The sequence below is a fragment of the Palaemon carinicauda genome, unplaced genomic scaffold (genome assembly GCF_036898095.1).
Source record: "Palaemon carinicauda isolate YSFRI2023 unplaced genomic scaffold, ASM3689809v2 scaffold2, whole genome shotgun sequence".
Taxonomy (NCBI): Eukaryota; Metazoa; Arthropoda; class Malacostraca; order Decapoda; family Palaemonidae; genus Palaemon; species Palaemon carinicauda.
The window spans coordinates 655001-675763 of NW_027169589.1; the positions used below are offsets into that span (position 1 = coordinate 655001).

The 20763-nt window shown below is 37.5% G+C and overlaps 1 protein-coding gene across 3 annotated transcripts in view; it reads right to left on the reverse strand.

Moving 5' to 3' along the window:
* The window catches only part of Cerk (Ceramide kinase), a 156647-nt gene extending 140262 nt beyond the window's left edge, over nucleotides 1-16385 (reverse strand). For all 3 annotated transcript variants that reach the window (XM_068368374.1, XM_068368373.1, XM_068368372.1), the window contains exon 1: nucleotides 15977-16385. In XM_068368374.1, the coding sequence (XP_068224475.1) occupies nucleotides 15977-16082 (106 nt within the window). In that variant the 5' untranslated portion in view covers nucleotides 16083-16385. The remainder of the gene's footprint in view (nucleotides 1-15976) is intronic.
* Nucleotides 16386-20763: the final 4378 nt, after the last annotated feature.

Consider the following 20763-nt stretch of genomic DNA (forward strand, 5'->3'; position numbering starts at 1 on the left):
GATGAAAATGAAGATGATATAATTGCCAGTATAATGGAGAAGAATGAATGGTTGAATGATATATGTGAAAATGAAGAAGACTTTAAATTGATCAGGAAGTTTAAATCAAGACAAAGCGGTAAATTACACGTCATTATAAAGTGTAGTCCAACTATCAGGAAAGTCTTCCGTAAAAGAGATGATAGAGTATATACCACGCTTGGAGGATGCTGTAAAATCTATGATTCCTACAATGTATTTCAGTGTTATAAATGCCAAGAATTTGGTCATTCTGCTGAAAATTGTAGCAAGACTCAGGTATGTGCCAAGTGTAGCCAGGATCATCGAACCACGGATTGTAATGTAAATACGTTAAAGTGTCATAACTGCACAATGAGGAATTACAATGATACGAATCATAGGACATATGATGATAACTGTAAGGTATACAAGGAGGAGCTTACCAGGATAAAAAATAGAACCGATCATGGAGTCTAGCCCATTGGTTAAGTGTGGTCTGATAAAATTTCAATCGGTGGGGAATAAAACCTTAGAGATTAGAAATCTTATTAACGAGATGGAATTAGATTTATGCTTATTAACGGAAACTTGGTTGCAGGGAAATATTAGTGATAACTCAAAGATTCAGGAGATGACGCCGTGTACTCATGATTTCTATCACGTACCAAGAAAGGACAAAACTGGAGGAGGAGTGGGTGTCTTTGTGTCGAAAACTTTCTCTAGGGTTTCTATCATGAATGAAATGGTATTTGAAAACGTTTGAATATATCTGTTTAAAACTGACAAGAAACAATAAGGTATTGAATATAATATCATTATATAGACCACCCAGCGAGTAATATGACTAAATTCATTGAAGAATTTAGTATTCTTGTGGGTGTGGTGGACGATATTAAAAATACATTAATTGGTGGAGACTTCAACTGTTGGGTAGATGATGAAAATGATAATAAGGCTAAAGAACTCAAGGAAGTATTGAGATGTTTAATTTAATAAACAGTGTTTTGGTATCAACGTCAGTAGGTGGTCATACACTCGACTTGGTCATATGTGGAAAAGACTCAGACCTAATAAAAAACCTTGAAGTGGAACCAGACTTTGAGATCTCAAAAACACATAAACTCATCACCTTTAATGTTAATATAAATTGCACCAGAGTATTGAAAAAATGGATCACATATAGGGAACGGGGAAAATTTTGATGCTGAGAATTTTATTGAAGCTAGTGTAGTGCAAATGTCTTGTGTGAACACACAATGTGAACATATGGTAGACATAGAATGTGTTGGGTGCTATACCAAGAAATACAACGACAATTTTGGAAAAATGTACGATACCATGTGTCCCATAAAGAACAAACAAATAGTGGTACGCGAAAATGTTAGATGGTATAATAGTGAACTATTAAAGGCAAAAAGGCACAGACGTAAGATGGAAGGTAGATGGAAAAGAGCCAAATCCTTACAAGCCAGAAATCTATATAATAAGGCCAGAAATGACTATAACATCCTGTTAGAAAAAACAAAAAGAAAATTCTACATCGGCGAATGTAAAAAAACTAATAACATGAAGGACTTTCATAAAAACCTTGATGATTTGATGGGATTAAAGAAAAAATATGTCTTGCCTGATAATGTTTGTGCAGAGAGTTTTGCTATATTCTTTAGTGAAAAAATTGATAAAATCTATAGAGGCTTCCCCCAAAATCACTTGGAGGGACAGTCAGCTATGCCAGTGAAAGAGGGAAAGAAGTTAATAAAATTTAGGGAGATAAATATGTGCGACTTGTTAAAGGTTATGAGAGAGATGAAGAATACATATTGTGGAAACGACCCTTTCCCAAACAGTTCAATAAGTGAAGCTCCAAACAAACAAGTCGTATATAATATTTACCTGAACATAATTAACCTAAGTATATCGCAATCCTGTTTTCCTAGCTGTGAAAAAACTGCGTTGATCAAACCAATTTACAAAGGGAAAGGTGATGTAAACGAGCTAAATTCATATAGGCCCATTTCAAATTTATCCTACATGTCAAAGCTTATTGAAAAAGTCATAAGTGAGCAATTGTGGGCGCATATTGACGAGTTACAGGTATTCCCGGAAAATCAATCGGCCTACAGAGCTAATCATTCTACAGAAACTACTTTGTGCTCAATAATGAATGATATGATAGGTCTTCTTGATGGGGGAAAGTGTGGAATTTTAATTATGTTAGATCTTAGTGCTGCTTTTGACACTGTTGTGCACGAGTACTTACTTGACGACTTGAAGTCTATTGGAGTGACTCAGGAAGCACTGAAATTTTTGCGAAGTTACTTAGTGAACAGGAAGACTATTGTAGAAGTTTCTGGAAACCGATCCAATGAGAGAATTCTTATGAAGGGTGTACCACAGGGTAGTGTCCTGGGCCCTATCTTGTTTAACATATATACTATCGAGCTATCACACATCTTGAAAAAACACAAAGTGGGTTTTAAACTATATGCAGATGATACTCAGTTTTACCTCTCAATTTCAACAACACAAGATACAAAGAAGAAAATTGATGAGATAATGACTGAAATAAAAACATGGATGCAGAGGAAAAAGCTCAAATTAAATGATGATAAAACAGAATGTATGTTCTTTGGCACAAGGGTGGCTTTGAAGAATTACCAGTTAATTCAAAGTATAAAAATTGGTGATGCTGATGTTGGGATTGTGCCTGTTGTGAAAAATTTGGGTGTACTGATAGACTGTAATTTGTCAATGAAGGACCAAATTGTGAACACAGTGAAAGTGTGTAACTATCACCTGAGAAACATAGCATTTATTAGAAAATATTTAACAGAGGGCAGTACAAAAATTTTAGTGGTGAGTCATGTAATATCAAGGCTTGATTATTGCAATTCTCTGTACTACAAATTGCCCAATACACTACTAAGGAAGCTTCAAAATGTGCAAAACCGGGCGGCTAGACTGATAAAAGGCATTAAATTTCGGGAGAGAATAACTCCTGCACTGATCGATCTACATTGGTTACCTGTTAAGGCTAGGATTGAATTTAAAATTTGCTTGTTGACTCACAAAGCACTTACAGGTGATAAGCCAAAATATCTTCGTGATTGCTTGATCCCCTACCCTGAAGCTACCAGCGCCACTGTAAGAGTTAGACATGCAGATGACCCCCATAGACTATTCGAAATTAGTGTGAATCATGCAATAGGAGGAAGAACGTTCAGTTATGCTGCACCGAGACTCTTTAACGACCTTCCACTCGATGTCAAGAATAGCACAAATGTGGCTGCCTTCAAGAAAAACCTGAAGACTTATCTTTTTAGAAAGTGTTATAATAGTGACCTGAAAACTATTAAGCCTGAATACAAATGCTAGCGAAATAACTGATAACGATACAGAGCAAAATATTAACTGGAAAGGAATTATTTTTTCATACACCAAGGCCCGCCTGAACAGACCTTTAGTGTTTGATGGAGGGCGAGAAATAAACCTCTAAAAGTAAAAGTAAAAGTAAAAGTATGTCCTTTAAGCTGAATAGACTTTTGTAGGAGAACTGGTAGCTGTGATCTTCAAAGCACTTCGCAATATTACAAAATCTCTATGCAAGGACAGAGGTGGTTTACACCTTTCACATAAAACTGACCAATTTGAGGACGATCTGAAGACTCCACTACAAAGCCTCATGCAGTTTCAGATTTCGTTGCACTCAATATTGTAAGAAATAATTTTCATCATTCGCTAGAGTGCATTGTTACATTTAGATTTGGTATAAGATAGGCTATACGTCTTCTAATACAGTGAGTATCGACCACGTCCCCAAACTATTACACTACCTTGGAACTGGACCTGAAGGGTTGCACTTTTGCTATTTTTGTAAAACATTATCACTTTGAATCTTTCTGCAGAAAGTCTGAGCCCAAAAAAGACAGTCAAATCTTGATTTTTTTGAGTGTTGTTTTTAAGAATTATTTGAAGACTACTATACAGTATTGTAATGTCATCCACATAAAGGTTATTTTGTAATCCTTGTGGTATTTGAGTAACTGTCATTAATTGGTAATCCAAAGAGAGTCCACTTAAAACACTACCATTTATTATTATTATTATTATTTGCTAAGCTACAACCCTAGTTGGAAAAGCAACATGCTATAAGCCCAAGGGCTCCAACAGGGAAAATAGCCCAGTGAGGAAAGGAAACAAGGAAAAAGAGAATTGACCATTTAAAATAAAATATTTAAAAACAGTAACAACAATTAAAAGAAATATTTCATCTATAAACTATACAAACTTCAACGAAATAGGAGGAAGAGAAATTAGATAGAATAGTGTGCCCGAGTGTGCCCTCAAGCAACAGAAAACTTGCATGATTTGGAAGAAACATTCGCTATACGAGTTTGCAATATTCTAACTATTAAAATTATAAGGAAAATAGGAAGGTGTTCTCATGTATGGTACGGAACGCCTCGAAGTGGTACCATATTTCTTGTAATAGTCAAAAGATGTGGCTAATATGATTTGTTTTCGTTCAAAACTATGTATATAATCTTACAAATGTGAAAGAAAGTCCTAGTTCTGTTTGTGAGTCAAGCTCCGATATTTTTTCATTATTATTATTATAATAAAATATTTTAAAACAGTAACATTAAAATAAATATATAATCCTATAGAAACTATAAAAACTTAACAAAACCACAGGAAGAGAAATAAGATAGAAAAGTGTGCTCGAGTGTACCCTCAAGCAAGAGAACTCTAACCCAAGATAGTGGAAGATCATGGTATATTGGTTATGGCACTACCCAAGGCTAGAGAACAATGTTTTTGGAGTGTATTCCTAGAAGAGCTGCTTACCATAGCTAAAGAGTCTCTTCTACCCTTACCAAGAGGAAAGTAGCCACTGTTCAATTACAGTGTAGTAACCCCTTGGGTGAAGAATTAAGATGCAAACACAATTGATCATTAAAATTGTTCTATAATTGTTTGTATTACTGGGATCTTGTCCTGATATAGCTTTTGGTATTACTATTTCATGTTTCCATGACTTCCATAAGAGACATGAGTGACAAACATACTATCTGAACCAAGAACAAATAGTAAATTTGGCGAAAGGGCTTTTAGCTACTGTGCGCCTAGACATTATAATAAACTGCCAACTGAAATGAAGGACCTAAAGGGAGCAATTGAATTTAAGAAGAAACTAGACATTACTTTTCACAAGATCATATGATTTGGAAGATGCTACAATCAAAGAATTGTATAAGTTATAATGAAAATGTTTCGTTAGATGATTAATATGGACCCGCCCGAGAAGTAGTTCACTCGACTTCAGTGGAGGGTTGGATTTAAACCCAAAACAAGTAAAACAAGTAAGATGTTTGGTCCAAAGATGATCGTAGAACTTGGAATAGATAGGCCTTGGGCAAAGGGGATAGATTTCTCATCAAATCGAAACTCATACCTTTTCCAGGCACCTCTGAACTACAATTTGATAATGTAAACGGAAGATATCTTCAGTAAACCTTCTATTGTAGTATCCATCTTCATCAACACCAAAATTCAATGGAATTGATTCTTCTCTTCGTTTGATGGATCAAAAGTGGACATCCAAATTATCAATAGTGCTTCTTTTCATTTCAATATTACACCCAACAATATTTGGAATTTTCTGTGCACCGTTGATTGGCGAGTCGCTGTGCATTAATGCAATAAGTTCAATTAATTTATCTAAATTCCTGCAACACCTTATGCATTGAAGTACTTTCAGATAAGCTAGACATTTTGCCACGATATTATTTCGCCTTGCATTGCTTCTTATTTGAATTTAGCAGATATCTTATGGAAATAGTTTCAATACACTAATATCTTTGACACTCCAAAATCAAACCATCGTTCTCTATTCTTGGGTAGTGCCATACCGTCTGTACCATGGCCTTTCACTGTCTTGGGTTAGAGTTCTCTTGCTTGAGGGTGCACTCGATCACGCATTTGTCATGTTTATCTTCCTCTTGCTTTGTTGGAGTTTTTATAGTTTATATAGGAAGTATTTAGTGTTGTTGCAGTTCTTAAAATATCCTATTTTTCCTTGTTTTCCTTCCTCACTGGGATATTTTCCCTGTTGGAGCCCCCTGGGCTTATAGCATCCTGCTTTTACAACTAGGGTTGTAGCTTAGCTAGCTAATAATAATAATAATAATAATAATAATAATAACAATAATAATAATAACTGAAAGGAGGAACTTGGCTCGTATAAAACTTAAAACTTCCCTGTCAGCTTTATTTGAACTATACCGTTGAGTAGGAGTTGGTGTAGAGATTCCCTCCTAACGTGGTTTTTATTAAAATAGTCACTGCTATAAAGGTCTTCTAGGTCATTCTACTCAAGTCTATCAATAACATTATTAAAACAAAGTTTTTTTCAATAGTAAGTGCTTGTATAACCATTGTTTAAAATACAGAGGTTACGGTTATTTACTATTGAGTCTACATTCGAACCATTTGTAACAACAGCAACACAACTAGTGTTACTTACTTGTTTTACTTGTTTTGGGTTTAAATCCAACCCTCCACTGAAGTCGAGTGAACTACTTCTCGGGCGGGTCCATATTAATCATCTAACGAAACATTTTCATTTTAACTTATACAATTCTTTGATTGTAGCATCTTCCAAATCATATGATCTTGTGAAAAGTAATGTCTTTGGTTTCTTCTTAAATTCAATTGCTCCCTTTAGGTCCTTCATTTCAGTTGGTAGTTTATTATAATGTCTAGGCGCACAGTAGCTAAAATCCTTCACCAAATTTACTATTTGTTCTTGGTTCAGATAGCCTATGTTTGTCACACGTGTGTCATATGATAACATTTGTTTCTAGTTCTAGTTTATTCAGGCATTCTTTTAGATATTTTGGTTCATTTTGGTTCCGTATCTTAAACGTTAGTAAGAGTAGCTTGTGGGAACTAAAAGTTTCTGTAAACTAAGTAATGTTTTAGATTATCAAAAGTCTGATTTTCAATACCTTGGGACCGAAAATCATTAAGTGGCAGTTCACGCACAACTGTATCAAAAGCAACACTAAGATCAGGTAATATCAGACCACTTAAACCAGAGCACATAGAGTATCATTTTCTGTAGGATAACTGGTTATATTATTATTAGTACTATTATTATTAAATGCTAAGCTACAACCCTGGTTGGAAAAGCAGGGTGCTATAAGCCCAGGGGCCCCAACAGGGAATATAGCCCAGTGAGGAAAGGAAATAAAGAAAAATAGAATATTTCAAGTATAGTAACATTAAAATAAATATTTCCTATAAAAACTATAAAAAAAATTAACAAAACAAGAGGAAGAGAAACTAGATAGAACAGTGTGCCCGAGTGTACCCTCGGGCAAGAGAACTCTAACTCAATACAGTGGAAGACCATGGTAAAGAGGCTATGGAACTACCCAAGACTAGAGAACAATGGTTTGATTTTGGAGTGTCCTTCTCCTAGAAGAGCTGCTTACCATAGCTAAAGAGTCTCTTCTACCCTTACCAAGAGGAAAGTAGTTACTGAGCAATTGCAGTGCAGTAGTTAACCCATTGGGTGAAGAAGAATGGTTTGGCAATCTCAGTGTTGTCAGGTGTATGAGGACACAGGAGAATCTGTAAAGAATAGGCCAGACTATTCGGTGTCTGTGTAGGCAAAGAACCGTAATCAGAGAGAAGGGTCCTATGTAATACTGTCTGGCCAGTCAAACGACCCTATAACTCTCTAGCGGTAGTATCTCCACGGGCGGCTGGTGCCCAGACCAACCTACTACCTTGTATGGCAATACTATGATTGTTTCTTGTTCAAGAATGACGTATTCTAACACTTTTTGAAACAAGACTTCAATTTCTTTCTTTGCGTCTTTAACAGTTAGTGTATAGTCTTTTCCATCAATGGGTACATGGTATCATAATATTTTCTACTCAAAATAATATGCATATTACAAAATTTGTGATGAAAAACATAACTATACTAAAATCTGTATATAATATTGCCTACTATTTAAGCTTTTATAAAAGAAAACTGCTTTGTTAAAAAAAAGTCAACTGTCTTATCAAGAGATAAAAATGACATTTCTAAACACCACAAAAACCGGATCGAAACATTTTCAAGAACCCTGAAGGGACAAGAGTCTTAGTCCCATGAGTCTATCATACTGAGAAGAGCGACAGCATTAATATTCATCCTGCACAGGAAAGCAGTTCCAGGTACAGGGATAATTAAGAAGATATGACACTTAGATAGGACACTTACAAATTAAGAAGATAGGACACTTAGACCATTGGAAAAACTGACTGCCAAACAGCCAGGGTTCAAAGACACCGGATTACACACATTTTCAGAAACAAATGGGTGTTGTTTTGGTATGCGATTTCATCTATATACCTGGAATAATTATCTACGTAATATCATTGATGTTAGCGTACGCAGTTCAACATTACGTCTTGCCAGTAGGCCTACATACATAACTTAATGTTTTTATTTTCTAGCGAGCGAAGCGAGCGCACGGCGAAGCAAGATCCATTTAGATTTTTTATTATTCTTGTTATTTTACCTATTAAAAAATATTGAGATTACATACCAAAGCAAAGGGATAATTCCAGAGAGAGAGAGAGAGAGAGAGAGAGAGAGAGAGAGAGAGAGAGAGAGAGAGAGAGAGAGAGAGAGAGAGAGAGAGAGAAATTGACTTAAATGCTCAGCGCTGGTTAACCAATTAGTCCTACTCCACTCTCACGGATACTTCATTATCATCTTGTTATCTTGACTTGCACACATCTCTAGTGACAAAAAGCGCTATAAATCAAAAACAAAAAAACAAAGAATTTAGTGAAGCATTAAGATAAACGATTACAGTACGACACCTGCAGATAGATGATGGGTTAACATGAGCACGTAGGTTATGTGTATGCTAAAAGCATGCGACTGTGTGGTATTCACAGACATGCCTGTTACCTGCTCACACCGGCTCTCTCTTTTCTAAGCATTCAGTAGACGCTTTTCATAGACTGTAGGTCACTTCCACGGGTTTCACACACACACACACACACACACACACTCAAATCGCGCAATGGCTGGATAGAACTTTCGGAAATGCGTGATGGTGAACGAAAGATTTTCAGAAAGTTTATGTAGTTTATATATCAACTCTCTCTCTCTCTCTCTCTCTCTCTCTCTCTCTCTCTCTCTCAAGATAAAGTAACCATTGAAGCTTAACAAATAGGCCTATCCGGAAAGCTATAAACAAAAAATTGCGAAGGCCAGATGAACCTAAGAGGATCCTCCAAAAATAACCCTTTTATATTTTGTTGAATATATCACAGTCGCCCAGTGCCCCAAATGGGATCTCTGCTATTTAGAAGCCCATTAATAAATAGTGAAACTCCAAGACCCTTTTAATCTATTAAAATCATTACCCCTTCTTCATCACTCAAGGGGTTACTGCAGTAATTGTTCAGTGGCCACTTTCCTCTTGGTAAGGGTAAAAGACTCTTTAGCTATGGTAAGCAGCTCTTCTAGGAGAAGGACACTCCAAAATCAAACCACTGTTCTTGGGTAGTGTCATAGCCTCTGTACCATGGCCTTCCACTGTCTTGGGTTAGAGTTCTCTTGCTTGAGAGTACACTCGAGCACACTCCCCTATCTTATTTCTCTTCCTCTTGTTTTCTTAAAGTTTTTATAGTTTATATAGGAGATATTTATTGTTGTTACTCTTCTTAAAATATTTTATTTTCCTTTTTTCCTTTCATCACTGAGCTATTTTCCCTGTTGGAGCCCCTGGCCTTATAGCATCCTGCTTTTCCAACTAGGGTTGTAGCTTAGTAAGTAATAATATTAATACAAGTTTTTGCGCTTTTGGGGGGAAAATTCACCTAAACTATATAGGCCTATGAATGTTTTAAAAACTAAGTAATGCTTAGGCTAAAATGAAATTCTGGGTAAAAGGTTATACTCAACTCGTTTCAGCAAAGTAATTATTAGCGCCAGGAGTCTAAATTTGATTCCACATTTATATGAATATATTCCCTTTCCATTGATACATAGTTTTTACATATGTATATATCTTTTCGTTCTGAATAACAAATGAAAAACGAAGGAAATAAATCTCGTTATTCAACTTGAAACTAAGTAAACAATGTTATTCAATTTTCGCGTTAGTGTTCATTCGGGTCCCATTGCAATGGTGAATACTTAGACCTTAAACAACAGTCATTAATCAAAATAAATCTGAAAAACATAAACAGTTATGAAAACAAGAAATTAAGAATGAAATTGAACGCAAAATTGGTCTAATTTTACAGGTAAATAAACTTATGATAATTCCTACGTCAATAATAACTTCTCTAAAACGTATATAAAATGGAGTCAATTTGTTGCGATAAGGAAATAGTGTAGAATTTAAATAATATATATATATATATATATATATATATATATATATATATATATATATATATATATATATATATATATATATATATATATACAAAGAATTGCATAAAACAAGATAAAAATACCTTGTCAAGTATAACAAAAACCAACCTTTCATCCCCTAATTTTACATAATTTGTGCTCATCTCTTCATATTGGAGGATCTAGCATTTTTAGAAGGAACAGGAACATAGCAACAGTTACTTTAAGCGCCGGGGCCTCTTTCCAGGCCTAGTGAAATAGGGAGCACTGGAACGTGGCCACGACTGGACCAGTACCTCTTTTCTGAGTGGTACCTCCTGGAGCAATCATGGAGGACACAGAAGCCGATCTTGCAAGGAGAGCACTGGAGGTTCGTGCCAAATGTTATGCTATTTAAGCAGCTCACAAGACACCTCTTTAGCTGTGTGATCCTTCCTATTTTATGGTTCCCTGTGGTTCCCGAGCTTCAACCGACCTTGAGGATCATGAATGATCCTATGGGAGGCGGAAGTAGTGTTAACTATGCCATCTTCAACGAAGGACATTACAGGAGGGGGAGGAGGTGGAGAACCATAAAATTTCTGTCCACGAGGGAAGACAGGGTATGGGGAATCTTGGTCAGTCAAAAGGCAGAGGACAAAGCCGTTCACAAAGGTAAGCTGGGACAAATACAAAACTGTCCTCTATGTCCAGCTGATGGACCACCTCAAAACAAATGATAATTCATCAGTTGTACTGCCACCAAACCTTTAGCCTTAACCTGATTATTCTCCTAGTGTAAGATGAAGGTGTTTGCTTTCCTCTTGAACACAATCTCTCCTTGATACAGAGTTTGGTACACCTCCCACGAGGGGCAGAGTCCCAATAAAATGAGCGGCATTCTCATACAACTCTTAAACGATGCTAACAGCATTGTTAAAGCCACCCATAAAATCATGGTGACCTTTATTTAAATGTTGATCCATTATCCTGAAAACGTTGATTGATTGATTTAAAGTTTTGTGGCATCCTGACATCTAAGGTCACTGACGCCGATATCATTTATTACATAAAAAAATAAAAGAATATTCAATTAAAACCATAAAAGTTAGGATGTCATTATAAAAGTTAAATAGTTTCCCGAAGACCTACTTCTGAAATAAATCTAAAAATGCCACTCGCACAGTAGGACACATCATGTCCAAGAATCTTGGCAAGGATGAACCTGCCATCCTCACCCGAGCCTCAAACAGATATCTTATTGGAGCATTCAGAAACACCACAGTACTGTATATGATTTATCAAGGACATAACCCAACTGAGCCATTTACAGATAATTTCGTCATTATAACAGACACAGAGGAACTGCATGAAAGGTTTTTAGCATGGAAAAGATCCCTAGGTGAAAGGAAACATTGGGATGACAGGCAATGTTTAGTGGTAGAGGTCATGAAGAAGTAAAGATTCAAGTGGAAGATGGTACAGTGCTAAAACAGAACAATAAGTTTAGCTATTTTGGGATCAATAACAACAGATGAAGTCCAAGAATGCAGTGAGTGAGAGCGAGAGAACTATGGTGAAAATAGAGTGAAGTAACTGGAGTTATTTTAGACAAGAAAAAAATAATTTAAGACTCAATGGAAAGGGACACATTGACAAACAGCTTCAAGAGCAGATTGGCACAGAAGTTAAAGGTTTAACAGATATTTGTCTGCCGAAGTTCAAAATGAATTTATCCAAATTATTGCATCTGTAAGAAGCACTTTACCGTACTTGTTAAGCTACAACCCTAGTTGGAAAAGCAGGATGCTATAAGCCCGTGGGCCCCAACAGGGAAAATAGCCCAGTGAGGAAAGGAAATGATCATATGATACATAGCTATTCAGTTTTCTCCAAGGAATTATAACTATTCAGTCTTAACCACATTTTTTTCTGATATACTCTTCTATAATAGCAGCAAATTATACATATGATTTTCTTTAATAACAAATGTTTATCTCCTTAATTTGCCATTGGTCTCTGGTTAGTAATAGTTACCGACTACTGTGATGTTCTACATTTCATTTATATTATTAAAATTATGAAATTCATTTAATAGGGCCTAATAATTGATTATAGCTCTTATCTATGAAATAATATATTTCACCGTAAATTCAGAATACTTTCTAATCATTCAAGGATATTATGCAAAAATAGAATGTCTTTATTTTCAACATAACTGATAAACTTAAGGCGAACATACTCAAATGAAAAGAGCCCTCCACACACTTTGGACGAGCCATGATAAACCTAGCCCGTAAGGACCAACAGCTCCCATGAATCACATAGACCTAGCCCGCAAACACCAACAGCTCCCGTGACAGACCTAGCCCGCAAGCACCGACAGCTCCCGTGACAGACCTAGCCCGCAAACACCGACAGCTCCCGTGACAGACCTAGCCCGCAAGCACCGACAGCTCCCGTGACAGACCTAGCCCGCAAGCACCGACAGCTCCCGCGATAGACCTAGCCCGCAAGCAACGACAGCTCCCGTGACAGACCTAGCCCGCAAGCACCGACAGCTCCCGCGATAGACCTAGCCCGCAAGCAACGACAGCTCCCGTGACAGACCTAGCCCGCAAGCACCGACAGCTCCCGCGATAGACCTAGCCCGCAAGCAACGACAGCTCCCGTGACAGACCTAGCCCGCAAGCACCGACAGCTCCCGCGATAGACCTAGCCCGCAAGCACCGACAGCTCCCGTGACAGACCTAGCCCGCAAGCAACGACAGCTCCCGCGACAGACCTAGCCCGCAAGCAACGACAGCTCCCGCGACAGACCTAGCCCGCAAGCACCGACAGCTCCCGCGACAGACCTAGCCCGCAAGCAACGACAGCTCCCGCGACAGACCTAGCCCGCAAGCACCGACAGCTCCCGCGACAGACCTAGCCCGCAAGCAACGACAGCTCCCGCGACAGACCTAGCCCGCAAGCACCGACAGCTCCCGTGACAGACCTAGCCCGCAAGCACCGACAGCTCCCGCGACAGACCTAGCCCGCAAGCACCGACAGCTCCCGCGACAGACCTAGCCCGCAAGCACCGACAGCTCCCGCGACAGACCTAGCCCGCAAGCACCGACAGCTCCCGCGACAGACCTAGCCCGCAAGCACCGACAGCTCCCGCGATAGACCTAGCCCGCAAGCACCGACAGCTCCCGCGATAGACCTAGCCCGCAAGCACCGACAGCTCCCGCGACAGACCTAGCCCGCAAGCACCGACAGCTCCCGCGACAGACCTAGCCCGCAAGCACCGACAGCTCCCGCGACAGACCTAGCCCGCAAGCACCGACAGCTCCCGCGACAGACCTAGCCCGCAAGCACCGACAGCTCCCGCGACAGACCTAGCCCGCAAGCACCGACAGCTCCCGCGATAGACCTAGCCCGCAAGCACCGACAGCTCCCGCGATAGACCTAGCCCGCAAGCACCGACAGCTCCCGCGATAGACCTAGCCCGCAAGCACCGACAGCTCCCGCGATAGACCTAGCCCGCAAGCACCGACAGCTCCCGCGATAGACCTAGCCCGCAAGCACCGACAGCTCCCGCGATAGACCTAGCCCGCAAGCACCGACAGCTCCCGCGATAGACCTAGCCCGCAAGCACCGACAGCTCCCGCGATAGACCTAGCCCGCAAGCACCGACAGCTCCCGCGATAGACCTAGCCCGCAAGCACCGACAGCTCCCGCGATAGACCTAGCCCGCAAGCACCGACAGCTCCCGCGATAGACCTAGCCCGCAAGCACCGACAGCTCCCACGATAGACCTAGCCCGCAAGCACCGACAGCTCCCACGATAGACCTAGCCCGCAAGCACCGACAGCTCCCACGATAGACCTAGCCCGCAAGCACCGACAGCTCCCACGATAGACCTAGCCCGCAAGCACCGACAGCTCCCACGATAGACCTAGCCCGCAAGCACCGACAGCTCCCACGATAGACCTAGCCCGCAAGCACCGACAGCTCCCACGATAGACCTAGCCCGCAAGCACCGACAGCTCCCACGATAGACCTAGCCCGCAAGCAACGACAGCTCCCACGATAGACCTAGCCCGCAAGCAACGACAGCTCCCACGATAGACCTAGCCCGCAAGCAACAACAGCTCCCAAGGGATAGATGATGCAATAAATAGAAATAGTGTAGATGGATAGAGTTCATAACAGCGACCGACCCTGCTATACAGTAGGACTAACAAGGTCGAAAGAAAAAGCAGACGACGTCAAATGAAAAGCTAAAACAAAGCTCGACACCAAAAGGTCCCAAATTGCCTATGGGGCTGGAAAGGAATCGTATGACATTTCCTGGAACATCTCGATTTCTGGTGGAATTCCAGAGGGACTGGACATTCGTTCGACCTTCCAAATGTCACGGAGCAAAATACAAAAATTTTGTAATCTTTTCTTGAAGAATTTTTGTTTAAGATATATTAAGTTTTGGCCGTTAATGGAATCATCAATTGTGTAATAATTTTACTATAATCTTGAGGCAATAATTTTAATTATTAAAAGTTAATCGTGGTATGGCTGGTTTCAATCCCCTCTCAATTAAAAAAAAGGACTTAATTCCTATCCAAATAGTATCCTATCCATATATTTCTTATTCATTATCTTGTGTTTATTAAGCATATTTGCTAAAAAAATAAAAATAGAAAAAATAAATAAATAAATAAAAAACAAGGAATATGTTCTCATACTTCAACTACTCAAGAATGTATATAAGAACGAATAAACTCTTGAAGGTCCTGTGGGAACGTAGGATTCCCTTTAGTGATAGGACCAGGAAAAAACAACCCTTAAGGTGAAAGTAAAAACGCCATAACTGTTCTTATAAGGCGAGGAGGAGAAGGAACAGTCATTGAACAGTTTACACCAGAAATATAGAAATGATAGTTACTTACATCTAATAAAACTATTAATATATGAACAGTTAAAATGTATTTATAAATGTGGCTTTCTTTTCTATATTAAAATGACAAAAGACTTACATTTAGTTACTATTAAAGTTAGTCTATTTTTTTAAAGTACTGTGAATTAACCATTAAAAATGCATTTTTACAAAGATAATAACTCATAAAAATAGATTTTTAACATGGAATTCTAAGACTTGCCAAAAAGGTGTTTATATAATAATAATAATAATAATTAGTGATAATAAAATGTAATAAAAATAATAACAATGATAATAATAAAATGTAATAAAAATAATAACAATGATATTAATAAAATGTAATAAAAATAATAACAATGATATTAATAAAATGTAATAAAAATAATAACAATGATAATATTACTACTACTAATAATAATAAAAATAATAACAATGATGATAATATTACTACTACTAATAATAAAAATAATAATAATTAGTGATAATAATAAAATGAAATAATAAAAATAATAACAACAATAATAATACTAATAATAAAAATAATAATAATTAGTGAATAATAATAATACTTAGTAATAATAATAATAATAATAATAATAATAATAATAATAATAATAATAATACTACTACAGCGTACTTACAATCAGGTGTGCCTTCAGGTTCCCAGCTGATTCCATCATCGGTCAAGGTAACTTTGCATCTCTTGTTCAGGATATAAAACGTCCCTTGAAGATGCATATCAGACATCTGGCCTTATCAGCACCGTTCTAAGCTTGCGATAAAAAAAAATTGCTTTCAAAAAAGCTTTTTGCAATCACTCACTATCGGGATAACGCCATATTTCCGAGTTATTAATCTTCGATGGGCTTGCTTTCACTCGAATCACTCTTAAGAAGGAGATTATTACCTTAGCTAAAACATAACGCTATTCATGGACGGTATCTGCTCTCCTTAAGGGAAGCAGGAATATATTAATATAAGATAACACGACGGGAGTTATAAGCACCGGTGACTGGAGCGCAGAGTAACATCCTAACCACACGACTACCTGCTCAACAGTGTTGCCATCAAAAATTTTCAGTTCCCGCTAGCCAGAACCCTAAAAACCGCTAGATTTGGGCTTGGACCCGCTAGATTTACAAGATATTCTACAGAGCTTAAAAAAATCATCACTAAGCTGTATGTACCGTGTGTGCGTGTGTGTTTGTAAAATTGCATATAGTTCATACATCTGTATATAGGCCTACACCTATATCTATCTATAAAATCACACACACATATATAATGCACATGAATATTGCCTTTTTATGTTAAAAAAGATGAGAATGAATTTTATATGCAACTCGATACCTTATGGACAGACAGATAAATTCAGTGTTTACCTTAGCTAATAACTATGGCTCCTCCTGCTCCTCATCCTCTTCGTGAACTACTACAGCTGCTTGCATGTTCCCTCAGTGGAAGTAATGTATGTCTGTTTCATTACAATCATAATCATAACATCTGGTGGTAGTTCGTAATTAAAACAGGTTTTTGCATGTCTTTTTAGCCGCGAACCGATCCTAAGAAGAGCATTCATCATTTTCGTTTGCATTCTATTTCTTATCTTATTTTTCACAAGATTCATCTAGCTAAAAATTCCTTCAACCTCCGTATTTGAATGAGAATACAAAACCTTCTTTAGGAGAGTACTATTCTTCGATCTCTTAATCGATGTAATCGATGGCATTTTGCTGTCAGTGAAGCATCCCTTGACACAGAATTATGCTCTGCTATAAACAATGCCATACGTCCTTCTGCAATCTGAACTTCACTTGATTTTCTTAAAGGCTGAAATGGTATTGTAAACTGTTTTGCACTGGATAAAGCGGCATATGCCCTGTTCTTTTTTTTCTTTTCTTTTCTGTGAGCTTTCAAGTCACATATCTTAAGACACAAGAACGCACTAACAAAATTTACAATCAGGCACACTTTCACCGCTTCCCTTCTTTTTTTTCAGTTAACCAATGATTTAAATCTTCTTCTTGAATCCTTTCACTTCGAAATTTCTGTGTATATTGAGTCTTAGGCATTTTTAATTTAGATTAAATATACCTGTATCCTATAATAGCCGCGATAGTCAACCTTAACCTACAAAGACTGGTTCACGTTGGTGCCGGGATTACACTAAAAATCGGTCAACGTTGGTTGGCAAGAATGAAATAAACTTCAGTAGGAATCATGAGTGATACCTGTATGGCATGTTAGTAGGTAACTTTGCAGCAACTGGTACTTGGAAATACAAACATCAAGTTTCGAGAATTCTACTGAAATTTGACTTATGTAAATTGGATTGGAATAATTAATGAGAACACGTTTTAGGAAAAAATCCAGAAAACCGCTAAAATTTTTCAAACTAAGCTAAAATTTCCCGCTAGCAGCTAAACTCAATTTCTTCCCGCTAGATTGAAGCAAAAAGATCCAGATCTAGCGGGAAAACCGCTAAAATGGCAACACTGCTGCTCAATACTATTTGATTTTCTATTCCGTTTTCTTTTAAAAACCCCCTTCTCCTCCAGGGTTGCCAGGTATTGCAAATGAGAAAAGGTAAACTTCTAATCAACAGAAGCTTTAAAAGGCCAACTCAGTAGTAGAAAAAGGCCAAATATATAGTATTTAAGGCTCGTCTTTTTTCATATTACTAAAGGCCAACCAATTATAAATAGGCCAAATTTGAGTTTCTTTTGGCCTGAAAAAAGGCCAAACTGGCAACCCTTTCTCCTCCTCGGCCAGTTCCACACGGGGACCAGACTTGAGTTGCCATGTCGTTCTTTAGGTTTAAACTTTTTAAGTTTCGGACATAATACAAATACTGTGGTTCATTGAATAATTGATTGGATGATTTAAAGTTCTCTGACAAATACTGTGAGCAAATACTGTGATCATGAGCAGGACCACCAAGGTGCAACTTGGGTGGAGCACCAGTTAAATAGTTTCAATATGAAGTAAAAGTTAAAGGAGTTTGGACAGCCAGATGGAAATATTCAATCTATAGGGGAAGTTTATATGAAATGTAAGCTATGACCATTCTGTTTAGCTCCGTGAAGTTATTATTATTATTATCATTATTATTATTATTATTATTATTATTATTATTATTATTACTTTCTAAGCTGCAACCTTAGTTGGGAAAGCAAGATACTATAAGCCCAAGGGCTTCAACAGGGAGAAATAGTCCTGTAAGAAAAAGGAAATAATGAAATAAATAAACAATATAAGAAGAAATGAACATTTAAAATAATATATTTTAAAAACACTAGATACATTATTAACAGATATTTCATATACTGTATACACACACATATATATACAGTATATATATATATATATATATATATATATATATATATATATATATATATATATATATATATATATATATATATATATATATATATATATATATACGATAAAAAGACTTATACCAGCCTGTTTAACATATAAACATTTGCTGTGAGGTTAAATTTTTTAAGTTCTACAGATTTAATCACCCGACCAGGAAGATCATTCCACAATTTGGTCACAGCTGGAATAAAACTTCTAGAATACTGAGTAGTATTGAGCCTCAGGATGGAGAAGGCCTGACTATTATTATTATTATTATTATTATTATTATTATTATTATTATATGCTATAAGCCCAGGGGCTCCAACAGCGAAAATAGCACAGTGAGTAAAGGAAAATAAAATAATTCAAGAAGAGTAACATTAAAATAAATATTTCTTATATAAACTATAAAACTTTAACAAAACAAGAAGAAAATTAAGATAGAAGAGTGTGCTCGAGTGTACCTTCAAGCAAGAGAACTCTAACCCAAGATAGTGGAAGACCATGGTACAGAGGTTATGGCACTACCCAAGACTAAAGAACAATGGTTTGATTTTGGAGTGTCCTTCTAGAAGAGCTGCTTACCATAGCTAGAGAGTCTCTTCTACCCTTACCAAGGGGAAAGTGGCCTCTGAACAATTACAGTACATTAGTTAACCCATTAAGTAAGGAAGAATTGTTTGGTAATCACAGTGTTGTTAGGTGATGATGACAGAGGAGAATACGTAAAGAATATGCCAGATTATTCGGTGTATGTGTAGGCAAGGGTAAAATGAACCGTAACCGGAGAGAAGGATCCAAAGTAGTACTGTTTGGGCAGTCAAAAGACCCCACAACTCTCTAGCGGTAGTATCTCAACGGGTGGCTGGTGCCCTGGCCAACCTACTACCTATTATTACGAACAGGATGGAACTGTCCGGGAAGATCCGAATGGATGGTCAGAATTATAAAAAATCCTATGCAACATGCATAATGAACTAATTGAACGACGGTGCCAGAGATTAATATCTAGATCAGGAATAAGAAATTTGATAGGCCTGATCAAAAAATTAAGATGAGAATCAGCAACTGAAGACCAGACAGGAGAACAATATTTGAAACTAGGTAGAATGAAAAACAAAAAGAAATATCAGAATAGGTTGATCACCGAAAATCTTACAAAACTTCCTCAAAAGCCAATATTTTTAGGCAACTGAAGAAGAATCAAACCTAATGTTTATTTTCAAAAGTAAATTCGCTGTCGAGAATCACACCTAAAATTTTAAAAGAGTCATACAAATTTAAAAAAACATTATCAATACTGAGATCTGGATGTTGAGGAGCCACTGTCCTTGACCTACTTACAATCATGCTTTGAGTTTTGTTTAGATTGAACTCCATACCCCATAATTTGCACCAAGCACTAATTTTACCTAAATCTCTATTAAGGGATTCATCAATCCCAGGTCTATATTCAGGAGATGAAATTGATGCAAAGAGAGTAGCATCATCTGCATATGCAACGAGCTTGTTTTCTAGGCCAAACCACGTGTCATGTGTATATAGTATGAAAAGTAATGGGCCAAGAACACTACCCTGAGGAACACCTGATATCACATTCCTGTACTCACTATGGTGCCCATCAACAACTACTCTTTACAATCTATTACTTAAAAATTCAATAATGATGCTGATAAAAGACCAACCCACTCCCAACTGTTTCAGTTTGAAAACAAGGGCCTCATGATTAACACGGTCAAAGACAGCACTAAAATCAAGGCTAATCATACGAACACCATGGCCACAATCAAAGGATTTCTATACAGCATTGGAGATTGTAAGAAGGGCATCACATGCTCCAAAGCTTTTACAAAAGCCAAACAACAAAGTAGGGAACAAATGATTACCTTAAGCAAACCAATTTAGACGTTTAGCCAAAAGATAAAAAAAAAAAAACTTTAGATAATATGGGAGTTATGGAAATTGGGCGGTAATCAGTGGGACTTGAGCTACCACAAACACATTTATATAGAGGAGTAACATTACCAATCCTCCAACAAGTGCTGAAAGCTCCTCTTCTTGC